At 42.0% G+C, this 15,897-nt stretch overlaps 2 protein-coding genes across 4 annotated transcripts in view; one reads left to right on the top strand and one right to left on the bottom strand.

The window, feature by feature from the left end:
- Positions 1-7,019, top strand: part of ZFYVE9 (zinc finger FYVE-type containing 9) — a 56,029-nt gene extending 49,010 nt beyond the window's left edge. For both annotated transcript variants that reach the window (XM_084291582.1, XM_084291581.1), the window contains 6 exons: positions 1,986-2,136; positions 3,578-3,658; positions 4,571-4,733; positions 5,546-5,651; positions 5,904-6,080; positions 6,849-7,019. In XM_084291582.1, the coding sequence (XP_084147708.1) occupies positions 1,986-2,136; positions 3,578-3,658; positions 4,571-4,733; positions 5,546-5,651; positions 5,904-6,080; positions 6,849-7,010 (840 nt within the window). In that variant the 3' untranslated portion in view covers positions 7,011-7,019. The remainder of the gene's footprint in view (positions 1-1,985; positions 2,137-3,577; positions 3,659-4,570; positions 4,734-5,545; positions 5,652-5,903; positions 6,081-6,848) is intronic.
- A 121-nt stretch (positions 7,020-7,140) lies between these two features.
- Positions 7,141-15,897, bottom strand: part of CC2D1B (coiled-coil and C2 domain containing 1B) — a 33,212-nt gene continuing 24,455 nt past the window's right edge. Inside the window, exons 22-25 of one of the 2 annotated variants that reach the window (XM_084291583.1) lie at positions 15,646-15,745; positions 12,176-12,266; positions 11,477-11,608; positions 7,141-10,538 (exon numbers count right to left, since the gene is read on the bottom strand). In XM_084291583.1, coding sequence (XP_084147709.1) covers positions 11,489-11,608; positions 12,176-12,266; positions 15,646-15,745 — 311 coding nt within the window. In that variant the 3' untranslated portion in view covers positions 7,141-10,538; positions 11,477-11,488. The remainder of the gene's footprint in view (positions 10,539-11,476; positions 11,609-12,175; positions 12,267-15,645; positions 15,746-15,897) is intronic. The other variant, XM_084291584.1, reaches the window with a different exon arrangement.

The raw sequence follows: 15,897 nt of genomic DNA, 5'->3' as shown, positions 1-15,897 counted from the left end.
CTTGATTTCTAGTCTGAGAAAATCAATCAGTTTCTTTAGGATTTAGTGCTGTTGAGAAAGCTGAGTGACAGAATATTTGAACAATAATGAAAGAGGGCAATGGAGAGAGTGATTAATTTTGTGGTCTGTCTGAACAGGAGGGGGGTAAATGTGGTATTTTGAAACCAGTCAGAAGTAGGAACAAGAACAAAGCTCCTGGGCAAAATGGTATTTTTAAAAGCTCTTGTAGTATCAGAGCAGAATACAGCTTTATCACATAAGAAAATTCCCCTGCAAGAAGCATTTGAGTAAACTAATATTAAAAATGTTTTTATGGAAATTCAAAATGAGGACACTGATGAAGGTTCAGTTAAAGGGTGTATTGATTCTCGATGCTGTTGTGAGAAAATGGAGAAGGTCAGTGAAGTCTGCTTGCACTAGATATGTGTTGGTACATGTCATAGTTTCAGCTGGGATAGAGTTAATTTTCTTCCTAGTGACTGGTATGGTGCTGTGCTTTGGATTTAAGAATAAAATAATGCTGATAACACAGTCATGTTGTACTTATTGCAGAGCAGTGAGCAGAACAACAGCACACAAGCTGCAGTTCAGCAAGTGTTAGTTGTGCCTGATGTTTATAAGTCCGTTAGCGTCAGCCTGGTATTAGATATTGCACTAGGCTGGACTCAGAGAAAATTCCCGTGTTATGCAGCATAGCAGAACCATTGTGCTTGGGCTTTTTCTCCGATGTGAAGTGAGGACTCAGCTTTTTAAAAGGAGAAAGTGTTATTTATTTAACGTTATTGCCTGCAATCCAGTTGTAAGGTTGAATTGCTAGAGATTTTTCATCTGAGTGTAGTTTGAATTAAGCTGGATTAAGCCACCAGACCTTTACTTTTTCTCCCAAGTAGAGTGATATTTAATTAGGACAGTGTCACTCAAACTGTCTTGAAAATGAAAACCTCATTTTAAATCTATTGCATGCATTAAATGTGGAGAATTCAGACTGCAATTAACAGATTAAATATTAATCTCTAGTTTTTCTATTAAATGCATATTTTTTTCTTCAAAATGATTTTAGCTTTCTATAACTTCTAGTGATACTCAGTTGCCTGTCTGAAACTATTTAGTCCCTCAGGAAAGACAACTGCCCTTTTTTTAATGAGTTGCCTTGTTACTAAATACAGTTGCCATGTCCAATTGTTTCTCGTTATGCTAAAAGCAGCTGCTGGACTCCATAAAGATGGCTGCTGTCGAGCTAAAATCTTGTTTCTGGAACATGACACGATAAACTAGATAATGAAATACGCTGCTGTCTAATGCAAAATCTTAATTAAGTTTCCTCCCCAAACATTACACCTGTGCACATTTGTCAATAGTGAGCATCAACTAATGTTTCTGACACTGTAATTAAGGTTTTATGTTAGACTGAGGAAGATAAATGTGTTGTGTGTAGCGTGCGTGCTCTCAGCTACAGAAAGCAGAGGATGGGAATCTGAGCGCTGTTCAGAGATGTCAGCATTTTCCTTCTCTGCAGGGTTTTCACCGGAGAAATGTAACTTAATTAGCTTTCTTTTTTTTCCTTTAAGCAAGTATATAATTTTTGGTTTTGAAACTAATTCCAGATATAGGTGACTCCTTCAGTTTTCATTTAAGATCAAAAATCTCATAGTCTAAGACTACACGAAGAGAGGAGAAAATGAAAGAAGCTGTTGTGTTTTTTTACAACAGCTAGACAAGGCAGTTTGGCAACCTGTAGGTCATCTGTCCTTTGTACCAGTTATCTTAATTACATGAAAGGTGACACTTGAAAGCATCTAGATGATATAAGACCTGAACCCTCTTTTCAAAAGCAGTTTATGGTTCTAAGTGCTTAAGTCTGTCCAGCACAGGACTATGAGCACTCCTGAGAATCTTTCTCTGTCTGATTAAACTGTTCCAAGAGTCACCTCTTTATGGTATTGCTCGACAAACAGGGTAAAAATGGTAAACCTTTTTGTTTGCAGATGATGAAAGCCATGAACAAATCCAACGAGCATGTTCTAGCAGGGGGAGCGTGCTTCAACGAGAAAGCAGACTCGCATCTGGTGTGTGTTCAGAACGATGACGGGAATTACCAGACGCAGGCCATCAGCATCCATAATCAGCCGAGGAAGGGTGAGGACAGGGTTCACGAGGAGGCTGTTCCCTCATGGTGCTCTGCATGACTTCTTTTTGCCATTCTTATGCCATTACAGCATGTGGCTTTGTGAACCTGGCGGGGTTGGTTTGTATTTCACTGTTTTTGCTAGAAGTTCAGAGAAAGTAATTGTGACTACTGGCGTTCCTGAATGGGCAGCTTTGTGAGTTAGACCTGCAACACAAGGGACAGTACCACGTTGCTCTGTATGCCCTTTACTGCCTCAGTGCTTTATTCCCCTTGCAGAATCCATGACCTCAGATGTCGAGGAGCATGTTATGCCGTTTGTGTCCTGTGTACAGTCCACATTACACTTCCTAGGTCAGCAGTGCTGTTCTGAATTTGTCTGAGGTGTGCTGGCAGCTCCGTAGATCCAGCAGACATAAAATAAAGCCCCCAACAGCTTGCTCCCTCGTAAATACGGTAATGCTGCTTGCACAATACAGCTTAGGACGTGCGGTGCTCCAGAGGTCACAGTGCTGTAACTGGCTGAGGCAACACCTCGACATTAATAGCAAGAGCAGCCTTTGGCGTTGTTGGAGCCTGGAGGTGGGGCTGTGGTTGCCTGTGCTCTACCTCTATAAAACTATTTCAAAGGAGGAAGATGAGGTTTAGTGGGAGGAAAAGGTGGATAGGAATAACCAATAGCAGCAGCTTTCTAACAGTGCATCTTCAGGAAGCTCCTTGTGTTCACTTCAGTTAAACTGTCTAATTTCCAGGCTTTATGCTTGGTACAAAAGGCTGAAATGATGCAGCAGCAGTGTTCTGAGAATGTCAGTACTGGGGCTTGGGGAAAATTTCTGACAAAGACATTTATGAGAACAAGCAAGACAGAGAACAGCTTTTGTTTGGCAAGTATCCCCATATCCAGGGAGTATACTGGCATGGGATATCCCTCGGGGCTGGTAGTCTTACCTGAGTTCTGCTTGTTTTACATATGGGATGAGCGGAGGGATTTCCAGCACGTACTTCATGATGCTCAGTGATCATTTAAGAGAATCTTATTTTAGATCAGCTGGCTTTGAGCTGTGGTCTTTCCTGGGGGTTGGTGTCAGTGGGATCCATAGGCAGCTCACACAATCTTAGCCAGTTGTGTGAGAACTTCTAGAAGTGAATTATGTAACTGGTTATCCTAAATTAATAGTCCTGAAACAGAGGCATTTGTGGGGAGAGAGAGTCACAAAATATGAACATGTATTAATGCTGACAGAACTACTGTCCAGTTTAGAAAATAACTGGATGATTTGCCCTTCCATATCCAAGTGTGTAACGTGTCAAAGTCGCGTAACTCTGAGCAGCATTTGTTCTGATTTAGAATTAATCGCCTCTCTGGATGATAGAGCTGTGTTGCCTGATTCTCATACAAGGCATTGTTTTGCTGAAAGCCTCACTAAATCACTCCTGTTGTTGTTGTTGCAGTGACTGGTGCCAGCTTCTTTGTGTTCAGTGGAGCTTTAAAATCCTCTTCAGGCTACCTTGCCAAATCCAGTATAGTAGAAGGTAAGAACTGAGCTGCTTGCTGCAAGCCCGCTGCTTCCCCTCTACCGCTGCTCAGCTCTGTAGTTATCAGGGCTCTGCTGTTATGCCTTGGGTATTGGAATCACGCTGCTGCTTCAGCTTTATCTTACTTTTTAGCCCAGAAAACTGCTTCCTTTAATGAGGGGGAACTTACCCAGATGCTCTAGGACAGGGACACAAGAAAATGAGGGTAAAATATGAAATACCTGGCTTGTGATTGTGGTACCAGTGTACTGGTTGGGGCTGAATGAGGAAATTGTGAGCCTAAGAAATACGGAATGTGTAATACACAGACCGGGAGAGGAAGCCCCACTAACCTTACTGTGTTCCCAAATAGCTCTGCATTATGTACGGTTATGAATGTGCATTTATAGGTTACTGCGTGATGCGATGAGAACAAGAAAAGTCAGGATCACTGTTGTGGTGCCTCTTGGTTTTGTTCACCCTTCTGTTACCACGTGTGACATGACAGAAAGAAGTCATGACCATATGCCAGACTGAAAACTGTCAGTGCTGGAGTGCTGCCTCTGGTGCCAGCAGGAGTGGTATCTGAATGGAGGCAGTCACATGTGGTTTCTGAGTGTTACCTGGAGCAGGTGTCAGTTTGGGGGCAAACAAACGTGGATGTTTATAGAGCTGACTTTACCTGGTAAATGGTCTTCATGTTTTATCCTTTTTTTTTTTTTTTTTTTTTTTTTTTACTAATCAGCGTCCATCAGTGTTGCATGTTTTAGGAATCTGAGTTCAGAAATGGGTTTGCGTAGTGTTAAAATGGATTTTTAACTTTTCTGTTGTTTGTAAGAGGAAGGATGGAAGGATGCATTTATTTATTTTTTTAGTAGGATCTGTTCATTATGGCTTATCTTGGCTTATGAGGATTTTTTGGTTCTCTAGATGGAGTGATGGTCCAGATAACTGCTGAGAACATGGACTCTTTGAGGCAGGCCTTGAGAGAGATGAAAGACTTCACCATCACTTGTGGCAAAGTAGATGCTGAAGATCCTCAGGAACATGTTCACATTCAGTGGGTAGAAGATGATAAAAACTTTAGTAAGGGGTAAGCAGAGGAGCAATTGCTCAACATGTTTGACTGTATTTGTTTAAAACTTTAATTGATCTTATAAGGTGCATGGGCCCTCAAATCAATAGGAATTACAAGCTTGTGGCTCTGTTTTGAGTGACAAGGTGCAATTAAACATAATGAGACTAGAACTGAGACAGTAAAGCTTTGGGGCATCAATTTAGAAAGCTGTCAGTGCTATGGATTCTTTTTCCATTGCTAATATCCAGTTACTGGAAACCACTAATCTGGCCCCAACACTCAGTGCCGAACCCTGCGTGTCATGGTCACATTGCACTCTTGGTGCTTCGTTTGCATTAAGTGGTGCTGGAAGGAAAACTGCTGAACACCAACAGCACATTTCCTACCTTGATAGTTCAGCCAAAAGAAAAGCGTGTACGGCAGCATAAGTGCTTATGGTGGTTAAGTGTTGTTGTGACGGGTACAGGCGTTAAGGAGTCATCACTCATCATTATGATGGTTCAGGCCTAGCATCATCGGCACAACTAGCAGGGGTATGCGAGATCACTGGTTTTGGCACCCTGAGACAAGCCTTTGTTCAGGGACTTCTCTTCTGAGGCTAGTTTTGGTCTGTGCCCTGTTAAGCTGATGCGGCAAGTTGCTGTGCAGCAGTAGTTCAAACTGCAGAGCACTGCAGTTATGACAATAACCTGCAGCAATCCTGTTGGGCTTTGGTGTACCAGAGGCACTACTTTTTGATCTGTGACATACTTCTCCTCTGCAGTGTTCTCTGTTCAACTTGTATCCTTGGTTAAGTAGGAACTTACCACTTTCCCTCCCCTCTGCAGTGTTGTAAGCCCTATTGATGGCAAATCAATGGAGTCTATAACGAGCGTGAAGATATTCCATGGCTCAGAGTACAAGGCAAATGGAAAGGTCATTTGGTGGACAGAGGTAAGTCACTCAAATTGAGTTGCAAGTAAACTGACACTTAGCACTTGGGGACTGCAACACAACTATTAAATATCTGTTGTTTGGAAGATGTTTTGTTTGTTTTCCCTACGGTGGCTTGTCTTCAGAAGCTTTTACTTGTTTTCCCTGAGAATCTCTTCAAGTATTCTTTCATAAAAAGTTTAAATGGCATCTCAGTAACATAACATTTGGAGTTTTCTAGAAAATAATATCTCAATTAATTCTTTCCTTAAGGTGTTTTTTCTGGAAAATGATGAGCAACATAATGGTCTGAGTGACCCAGCTGATCACAGCAGATTGACTGAAAATGTGGCAAAGGCTTTCTGCTTAGCTCTCTGTCCTCATCTTAAACTCTTAAAAGAAGATGGAATGACTAAGCTTGGGCTGCGTGTTACTCTCGACTCGGATCAAGTAAGTCTTGAATAGTCTGTTTAATAATTGGGGGGTGCTTTGTTGTTTTTTTCCCACAAAAACAAGGAAAACTATTCTGTTGGTTAAAGTACCACCACTATCAGATGCTAATCTAGGAGTGCTGTTATTTGGTGTTTTGGGCCATCAGTTAAAACAGGAAAGCTACTGCAGCACACAAGTAAGCAGCAAGGCCTGACCCTCTCTATGCCACTAGCAGCAACTGCTGGTGGTCAGAGACCTGTGCACAGCCCTCAAAGGTGGAGGCTTGCCACATGCTGCAAAAAGACTCTAAGCTCGCCTTTCCACCAGAAGTTAAAGATGGGAGCAGATTAAATGTATTCTTGGGTGAGCATGAGACGTTGTGCCCAAGGACAGCCCTTCTTAGAAGATCACGTTGCATGGGAGGCAGAGAAAGGGAGGGGAGGTCCCCTTGACAGTGCCCTACAGCAACCGCTACAAGCACAGAGAGGTCTCTTGGCAAGACAGCTACAGCTGGCCTTGCCTGGGAGTGGAAGTGTTCTCAGCATTACTCTGCTTTTAAATACTGCATGACTGAATCTGATAGCGCGCAGTGCAGGTCTTGCTGATCTGAAAGATCTGCTTTGGTAAAGCAGCAGGGTTAAGAGTAAAAGCTCCTTTAGTCTAGGCAGTGCTTGGGCAGCTAGAGCAGACCAAAACCAAGTGGAGAAGCGGCTACATGGCATTCAGTGACCCAGAGCCTTGTATCCTAGTCTGTGCGAAACCCACTTGTGCTTTGTGTTTCTTTAGGTTGGTTATCAAGCTGGGAGTAACGGACAGCCACTGCCCTCGCAGTACATGAATGACCTGGACAGTGCCTTAGTTCCAGTGATTCATGGAGGGGCCTGTCAGTTGAACGAGGGGCCAGTCATAATGGAGCTCATCTTTTATATTCTGGAAAACATCTCATAAGAGGACTTCATTTTCTGTTCAGACCTGTTCCAGCAGCAGTTGTATCTGAATCATTTGCACTTTAAAACTGGAAAATTAAGCTTTTGGTAACACTATTAAGGGGATTGGGGGGAGGGAGGTGGGAGGGACAGTTGTTCCATAATTCTAAATCTTCTATGCATTGTCAACAACCAGAGGATCAGGGCAGCTTCTATACTACAACATGGCTATGCTATCCTTGCAGCTAATACACTTCTGTTATTGTTTAGAAAAATGCTCATGTTTAAAGACTTACAGTCATGTACTCTAAATGCTCAAACGGGTGCAAAGATCACTGGGGCATAAATAAAAAGTGAAACTCCAATCTTGTACTGGTTGTAGATGGACAAGTAAGTAACAACAATCAAGACCTCCATTCTGACCTCATCATAATGCCGTGTTTGATTATTCTGTAGACATTAAAAAGTAACGTTTACATTATTTTGACCAGATTATTGGTTGAAAGCTGTTTAGGGTAGCCTTTGAGAGATGTGGAAAAATTACCTAGCCATAATGACGTTTGTATGTGAGTCCAAATGAGAAGGGCAGGCATCTCTCTGGAAGCGGTATTATGTAAACTGCAGCTTTGTGTGTGAAATAGGCTAGTTTACCTTTCCTCCCCCCATTTACTATGAAAAAACTTGTCACCTTGGCAGACTTCTGTAATCGCCTAGAACAGCTCTGCTATTCTCTACTTTGTTTACAAATCTGTATGAAGTTCAGATACCTGTCACAGGCAGAGGAAATATTAGCCCTAAAGTGCAGTTATTAATTCATTCCTTTTCCCCAGTAGGTCCTGCTTTTTAAAGAGAAGTAACACCCAGGGCAGCTTTAAGTCTCCTCCCTGCTGTATGCTGTAGTGTAATGCTAGTGTCATGTACTACAAGACAGCTCGCACTTCATATTAGCAGCACCATGTAATAGCTTACCTGTGATACAAGTATAGAGTGGCTGTTTTTGCATGTTTCGCTGAAAAAGGCTTTCTGGTCAGCTCTGAAAACTTGCACTTGGCCCAGTGCTCTTGGCCTCACCTGCGAGGGCATTAGTAAGGGAAGCAGCTGCTCACGTCTGCCACAACCTCGTGAAGCTGGACTTGAGACTTGGCCAGAGGAGGCGTGGTTCCACAGTCTTAGTGAATTAAATCGTCTCCATGGACTGCTGCTAACTAGTGGAAAAAAAACTCAAAGCAGGTTTGTTGAGCCATGCAAAGCAGTTGTTGAGTCTCTCCCAGGGAGGAGATGAACAATCTCCCCTGCTGTCTATACAGAAAACTGATTTGGAAAGGGAGGGACTATTTAGGGTTAACACAGTTGCCTCTGACCTTGCATTGGCCCTACTTGCAGTTGGCTCTGGTGGATGCAGCGGGGAGTGCTTGGTTTCTGCTGTATGTGAGTCATACAGGTGTCCTTTCAAATACCAAGGGAAGCGCAAGGCTACTGTGAGGCTGATGCTATGTTTTTTAGACGCGTATACAGCATTAGCTGGGCAAACAAAGAGGTAACTGTACACATAGCAATGTATTTTACATAAAGACAGCACAGAATATGTACAGAGTGCATTGGTGAATAAATGGCTACTGCTTTAAAAACAACAAAAAAACAAAGTCTTACAAATTTGTAGCAAATTACAGCTGTCACCACCAAACATTTGGAGAAGAAAGGCCACGGTACTGGGGTCTAACTCCAGAAACAAAAGCTGGCCAGCAAGAGGTAGCACACTAGAACCACTCACCCTTTTACGTGTACACCCAAGTAAAACCTTACCTCTGGCGTTTGGGAAAAGGTGGCTTAACCATTCGTGATCAACAAACCTTAAGCTATTACCCAATCAATAAAAGCCTTCCTACGTATTTGTGCAGTGGAGCAGGACTAAGGTTACTTTCAAACTCCCTTCTGCACACTGCACCTGCACACTTCAGGACACAGCGCAGCACTACATGGTGTAGGCAAAGATTCGGTATCTGGAAGAGAGTTCCATAAACTAAGGAAAAAAAAAATCCTTCTAGAGACTGCACTCCAGCTTTGCCACAGCAGCAGCTTCCCAGTTACCTTAGTTGCATTGTTATGCTTAATGATGCAGTAAAAGAGGTGAAAAAAAAATTTATCTTCTCTTCCCTTGCCCCAAATGTCATTTAAGTTTGGATTATGTTTGTGCAAAACACTATCAACTGGTGACTGACATGTTTGCTTCAACCATAGCCTTTTAAATGACCTTAATTACCATGTTGTTAAGAAATGAGTACTTGTTTTAGAAAAAAATTGTACTTTTAAAATTCAGTTAGTTAACACTGCAAAAAACTGCATATTATATTTTTATTTTCAACATGTAGTTTTGTATATTAAATTTATTGAAATTAAAAACTAAATACTGTATTGTCTTCATCTGCTCAGGAAGACAGAGGCAGCGCTGCCTTATGTGTCTGGACTCCTTTCTGCCTACAACCTCGCCCTACCTAACAGCTGGCGCAGCAGCACCCCCACTCCCCAGTGCAGGCACATCCTCTCCTCTGAGATCAGACCTTTCTGTTAGCTCACAGAGATTTATGAACAGAAACTTATTTGGTACCATCTTTTGTATGCTGCTAATTAAAAGCATTCCTGAAAATGGTCGTAATCCAGTTTTCTACACAACAACGAGTGGCTGTTTTCCCATCACCTGGAAGAACCACAACAGGCTATTTTTGAAAAAACAAAAACAAAACAACAACAAAAAAAACCATCTGGGAAGCAGCAATCTAGCATACCTTTTTTTTTTTTTTTTTTTTTCTTTTTTTAAATAAACCAACAAAGGAAAAATAAAAAGGATGAAGGCACAGTACCCAGGCTGCACTGGAATAAGCAGTGCAGCAAGCATGGCAGCCAGAATGAAAACATAGATCTGCAAACACCTGCTGCTAAGACACGTTGTGTCCTTTTCTCCTGAAAGGCAGGATCCTGAGAAGTTCAACTTCTTGTTGCAGCAGCATGCACACAGGAGGGGGGGGGACACACTGCTGCTAGATTTCTGCCTGCGCTCTCACTCTATTTCAGGACTGATACTGGGTGGGGGGTGGTGGGAACAACAGGCCTTGATAAGAAAGGACACAAGGAAACGGTAGCAAACTGTCCGCTGTACCGTGTTGGGTGCTCGTACACATTTAAAAAAATAATAATTAGTGAAGGTCTTACCTGTGAAATGACTGAAAAGCTTTTGCACTGTCTTGGTGAATTTTTTACAGGGCTAAACCTTTCACACACCACTATGCATAGTTAATGTAACATTCATCCTGGTGCTACGTTAGTAGTCCCACATTAAGGCAATTCTGTCTATTTTGTGTAGACAAAGAACAACACCCTGCAGCAGCAAATTTCCAGAGCCTTACAGTTGCCTTAAAGTTGTTAATAAGCACTATGGCTGTTACCAAAATAGACATTAGGTTCAGTAGTGCATTCGTTTAACGTCTTTGGTGCTTGCAGCTAGCAGCATCTCCACACACGCGTCCATCCCACACCTCTTAGCATTCTTGTGGATCTGGGAAAGAAAAAAGAAAACAAAATTGCTTGACAAAGTATTAGCAGATAAGTAGCAGTAAGTACAGTAGCACATTAAACAGCAATTCTGCCACGTGTCTCCAATTTGTGTTCTAAGTCCTGGAGAAATTAAATTATGTCACTATATAATTAAAAGTCATTTTAAGACATAGATGACAATAGATGGAATTAGAGTCAGCTGGATTTCTGGTACTTATTTTTCAATAATCTTATGCAGAAAATCACTAATTATTTTTTAAAGAAGAATTTGTGATACCTAAAAAGCAGAGGTTGAGAAAGGAACACAAGCAGTTTCCACAATGGCAGGGCTGGCAGAAAGAGGAAGCTGACCTTGTTTTCATCCTTTGAACAGAGCCACATTGGCAGCACACAGCTTTTCTTCTGTACTGGGTCAGAGCACAGTGGGCACCAGGCACAGTTCTTTAGGTAGCCTATATTCAACTCTAGATTCTCCCTCCCCAAAACTCTCAAGGATCCAGAAAGAAGTTGATTACCAATAGAGATTGGCTCAGATGGAGCCAAGCATTCAGAACTTCATGGACCAAATGCCCTTCTCTAGCTTCTTGTAGGGGAAGAAAGCTCCTTGCTGACTATGAAGGGTTCCTTGTAACTAGTAAGGAGGGACAGAAAGCGCCTTCCAAGGGGCTTGTCAATCCTATTTTCTAAATATCCTTAATGAAGTTGATGCTCCCTGCATTTCAAGTGATTGAATAGCACCTCTGATATACAAACCAATAAGATGAAGATTCTGTAACTTCATTTCTGAAATTGTATCAGCTCACCACTACAACTATAAAGATGAATGGTATTAAAGCCATGCAATTAGGTCAACGTCAACAAAAGACTTAATTCCATGCAGAGTTTATCTGTAGCCCTGTCAAGTTCTGGCCAGACCATCTTCAGATGCCATATTCATACCTCATGTAGGAACTAGTGTTCAAGGACCAGCCAGTTTTCTGTAATTGTTTGAAGATCCTGACCGCTGAGGGGCTCCCTGAGTCTCACTTTTACCTCCAGTTTCCCTCCAGTGGGTTTCCTGCCATCAAAAATCTGAAAGAACCACAAAAAGAAGGGCAGTTAGCACACACACAAACAGCAATGTCAAACTATAGTGCCTCAGGCAACCATTGACTGTTCCTCTGTAACCAGAAGATGACAGGGATCACCTGCAAATGACTGCAGGGCTGGGAGGCGTTGCAGCCACGTGCCTCCCCACATCCACAATGCAGAATTCAGCAGAGCAGGCCCTCCACACCACCGTGCAAAGCAGATTTCCCAGGGGCTGTGTTAGCTCCACCTGCCCAGCACCACATGTCCTGCCCCCAAGTACAAACAGACTCCTCGGACAGCCCAGGGGACACGAAGCACAGCAGTGCCCAGAGCAAGTCTGTGCTGCAGACTCAGGGACTTCAAGGCTTTCTCTGTGATCTCCTACTGGGTCCTCTGGCAGCTCTCTACCCACTCTGGCAGTCTTTGTTCAACCCTTTGATCTGTTGGCTACTAACACAAGCATTTCTGGGGAGCACCTGAATTTCTGGTCCTAGCAAAGAAAGCCATCGTTTTTCCTTCATGTTCAAACACTACTTACTAGAAGAACACCTCACCCAAAAAACTTACCTCGATGATCTCTCTAACTTCACATTCTGATTCCAGCTTGTCCAGTTTCAAATGTGCTGTCCCCACCTGCTTGTCACTTCTGAAGAAGGACCTGTTTCAAAGAAATCTTCCTTAGTGGAAAGGGCAAAGTTTTTCAGACCATTAGGAAAAAGAAAAGTAAGATGCCTTCACTATTTGTACAATCAAGGCATCCAAGATGTTGTCAAGTCACGCTAGTAGAACCATACAACCAGGGTGAAAGGGGCAAACCCTCAGTTAACTGGACTACAAGGGCAAGATACTGAAGCACTCATTTTCTAGTTATTCTCTTACAACCAAATTGGAGAGGAGAACAGTCAGGACAGACAGTCATGCCCTAAACTACCACTCACAGTGGCAGTAGCTTTCGTCCCTGCACAAGGAGATGAGGAAGAATGGCTGAGCAGCCAGGACAAACAGCTGTCTTCTACAAGGGGCAGTACAACAGGCTGAAGAGTTTCCCGAGGAAGTTGGATTTCATGAAAATAAACATTTCACAGGCACATGCTTGTTTTGGCAAACTACTTATTAGGAAAAAGTTACATGAATCATTCTGTTTAATCTTGATAAATTAAAACACTCAATTTCAACAAGTAAGAACATTTAATTTTGGCAATTATTTTGATTCACCTTCAAGTTGATTGTTCTAACACTACAGAACTGTAACTTCACAATTTCTCTTCTGCTGAAATTAAACACAGAATGTTTTTATCTGCGAGGAAAAGAACCAGCTTTGGACTTTTCTCTGCTACAGGCACTTCTGTTTAACAGTTTTACCAGCAAGATGTCCATCTTCGATGCACTTCATTCATCAGAGCCTCGAGGATGGACATCATTGATTACTTTTTTTTAATTTGTTGAAAGAACATGCATCACCTTCTTGGAAACCTCAACACAACCAGTACTTCCTCTCTTTGCTTTCAGACCGATTCCAGACATGGGTTCTACTGCAAGGCACTTTTTGTTTACAGGATCCTGAGAGGAAGTAAGAATTATGTTCCAAAGACATCTGAGAATGACCAGGGGAGGTCACACCGAAGCTGTTTTTTGGTTTGCCTGTGTCGCTTTACTAGCAGCAGAATGAGAAAGAGAGTGAACAGCTCTAGATCAGTTGCTCAGACTACTTATTTGTCAATTTGTCCATCTCAGCAGAAATTGCTGTTATGGGAGACAAACAATGCCGTAAGTACATCAAGGGCTGTATGTGATGCCTCCAAATATGACTCCTAGTAATTTTGTTGGCAGGAAGCCTTCCAAATAAGGCTGTATTCTCCATTAATAGTCCCGTAGACTTTCAAAATTGTTTAGAAAAGAGTAGAATTGGTTGGCTTACATGCTAGGATACTTTACTTCACACACACCTTAAAATGAAGGATTACATAACTGTACTGCAGCATGCTGGACACTTTGTTCATAGACTTCAGAAGAGAAGTAGTGATTATTCTAGCTGATTTTTTAGCATTTTTCCATTTTCTAGTCCAAGAAGCAGTAACAACTGGTTCCTCACTGCTCAGTTCTAGGGAGTCTGCAGTGAAGAACGAACATGCTGTAGGCTATGGCTTCAGAAACAACTCTGGGGAAATCTCCTTTTATCTTCAGAAGATTTCAGAAGTTTAAGGAGAGACTTCTCCTTTGGAAAAATACATTGCTGGGTTTTCACTTAAAAGTTTTCTAAATTGAAGATTAATTTATATGACCAGAAAAAAAGTTCTCTTTGCTCACTGAGAGAAAAGAATTCATCAGAGATGGACAAAGAGCTATCGTGGGAGATGGACAAAGAGCTACCCTTAATCTCTAACATCCACCAGCATTTCTGTATTATTCTGGAGAAAGACCATGAGCTGACAGTCTTTTGAAAAGAGCCTGGATTGCGTGATCCTCTCCTTTCTCCACTGTTCCAGGGCTGTGGGTAAGCAGGCAAATCAACGGCAAGAAGCAAACGCAGACAGCAGGAATACTGCTGTGAAGGGGTGGCAGGTGGGCCTGTTTGGTATCTTGGGTGTCACATACCACAGCAGGAAGCATGCCCTGTAAGCTTCTGTAAGCTGTTGTGCATAAACACAGTTTATAGGGGGAGTGGCAGCCCCCTTCTGTCCTGAGAAGATGGGAAGGGGAGGTGGTTACAGTGCATCTCTTCTTTTCTTTCCCTGTTGCTATATGCCATGGGGAACTGCCACCTCCCACTCCCTTTTTTTGTGTATGTTTGTTCTATATTCCTAAACGTATATTAACTTGTTAGATTCCTGTTCTAAGAACAAAAAACCTCAGAGCCAGAAGAGAAATCTCACATAGATTTTTGTGCTTATCTTCAGAAATGCTTCAAAGGCCAATCTGGAGCTGGCACACAGTTTCATGAATCACTGGAGAATATTTCCCAATGGGTGAACTCAAGCCCGAGCTCAGAACCTAAGAACGTGCACAGTTCCAGATGGTAAGAGCCTAAGATATGCCCCATGTGTGCAATGGTATGCAGAAAATAAGGGGAAAAAAAGTGTTTACATTTGTTTAAAACATAACAGATCTGTGCAAAACAGGCAGGATCTCCAACAGTGAAATCGTGAACAACAGAGCAGAGGAGCAGTCTGGACTGACAGAGGAAGAGTTAGCTACAGTTTCAATGGAGATACAAAAGAAGATCTGTAATAAAAACAGTGGGGCTTTTCCTCACAAATTAAGAGACTTTAAAACCATCTCAGAGAAACTATGGATCATTTCTGCATATCCCAACAGCAAAGAACAGCACAAAGAGCTGCCAAGACAGAAACAGGTTATCTAACATCTCATCCAAGTCATGGATCACAGCTAACAGTGGGATTAGTGAGTAGAGGTCATCCAGATTTTGAACAAATCAGTAATGAGCCTAGACATAGGATGATTCCCTTTGGTGTTACCAATAGCTAATATTTATCTCATCCTGTTGATCTCTGAGATGAGAGCAGTCTCTCTCTCTCTCTCTCAATATAGTCTAACAGTTTGCTAGCAGCAGTCAGCACATACTTTAAGATCCTCCGAAAATAAAACTAGTTCTGCCACCTCTGTCATCTGCTTTACCGCTGTTAATATTTTGCTGTCACCTGAACTTCATTATTCTACGAAGTTATTCCATACAGCACTTACATCTTCTAGTTCAGATAATTAAAAACAAATTGGACAAGAATCAAACAACTTGATGCTGAATCATTACCTTCTTCTCATCAATTTCTCTTAATGCACTAATCCTCAACTGATCTTCTACTTATGAGCCAAGTTACTTAACTTTTGCTTTTTCCCCCCTAGGGGAAGATACAGAGATCAGGCGTATTTTGAAAGGAGTTCTCAGACACGAGAACGAGACAGCTTTTTATTGCCAAGTTAAAGATAAATCATATGCTTTTGCTTCATAAATTTCAGCTACAACACCCTTTCCAATCCTTACAAAAGAAGCAATGAGGAGGAGCAAACTGTGAACTTACCCTTTATGAAATACTTCAAATTTAATTCCTTTGGAGCGAATTGCTCGTCGGAAACCTCGGTGATTTCGGTTGATGTTCAGCTTGAACAACTGGTTGTATTCTACAGTCAAAATACAGACAAATGAAAGAAAGCTGTGAAAATCAAATTAAGCTCAGTGTTCTATTATGTGTACATACCCATATCTCTGTTTATCTGTTTGGCTCATTTAAGAAATTAGGTTGGGGTGACTGGGAATGGGTGTTCTAACAACA

The sequence above is a fragment of the Netta rufina genome (assembly GCF_964035555.1).
Source record: "Netta rufina genome assembly, chromosome: 8".
NCBI classification, from domain to species: Eukaryota; Metazoa; Chordata; class Aves; order Anseriformes; family Anatidae; genus Netta; species Netta rufina.
This window is presented reverse-complemented; position numbering and strand designations above follow the sequence as displayed.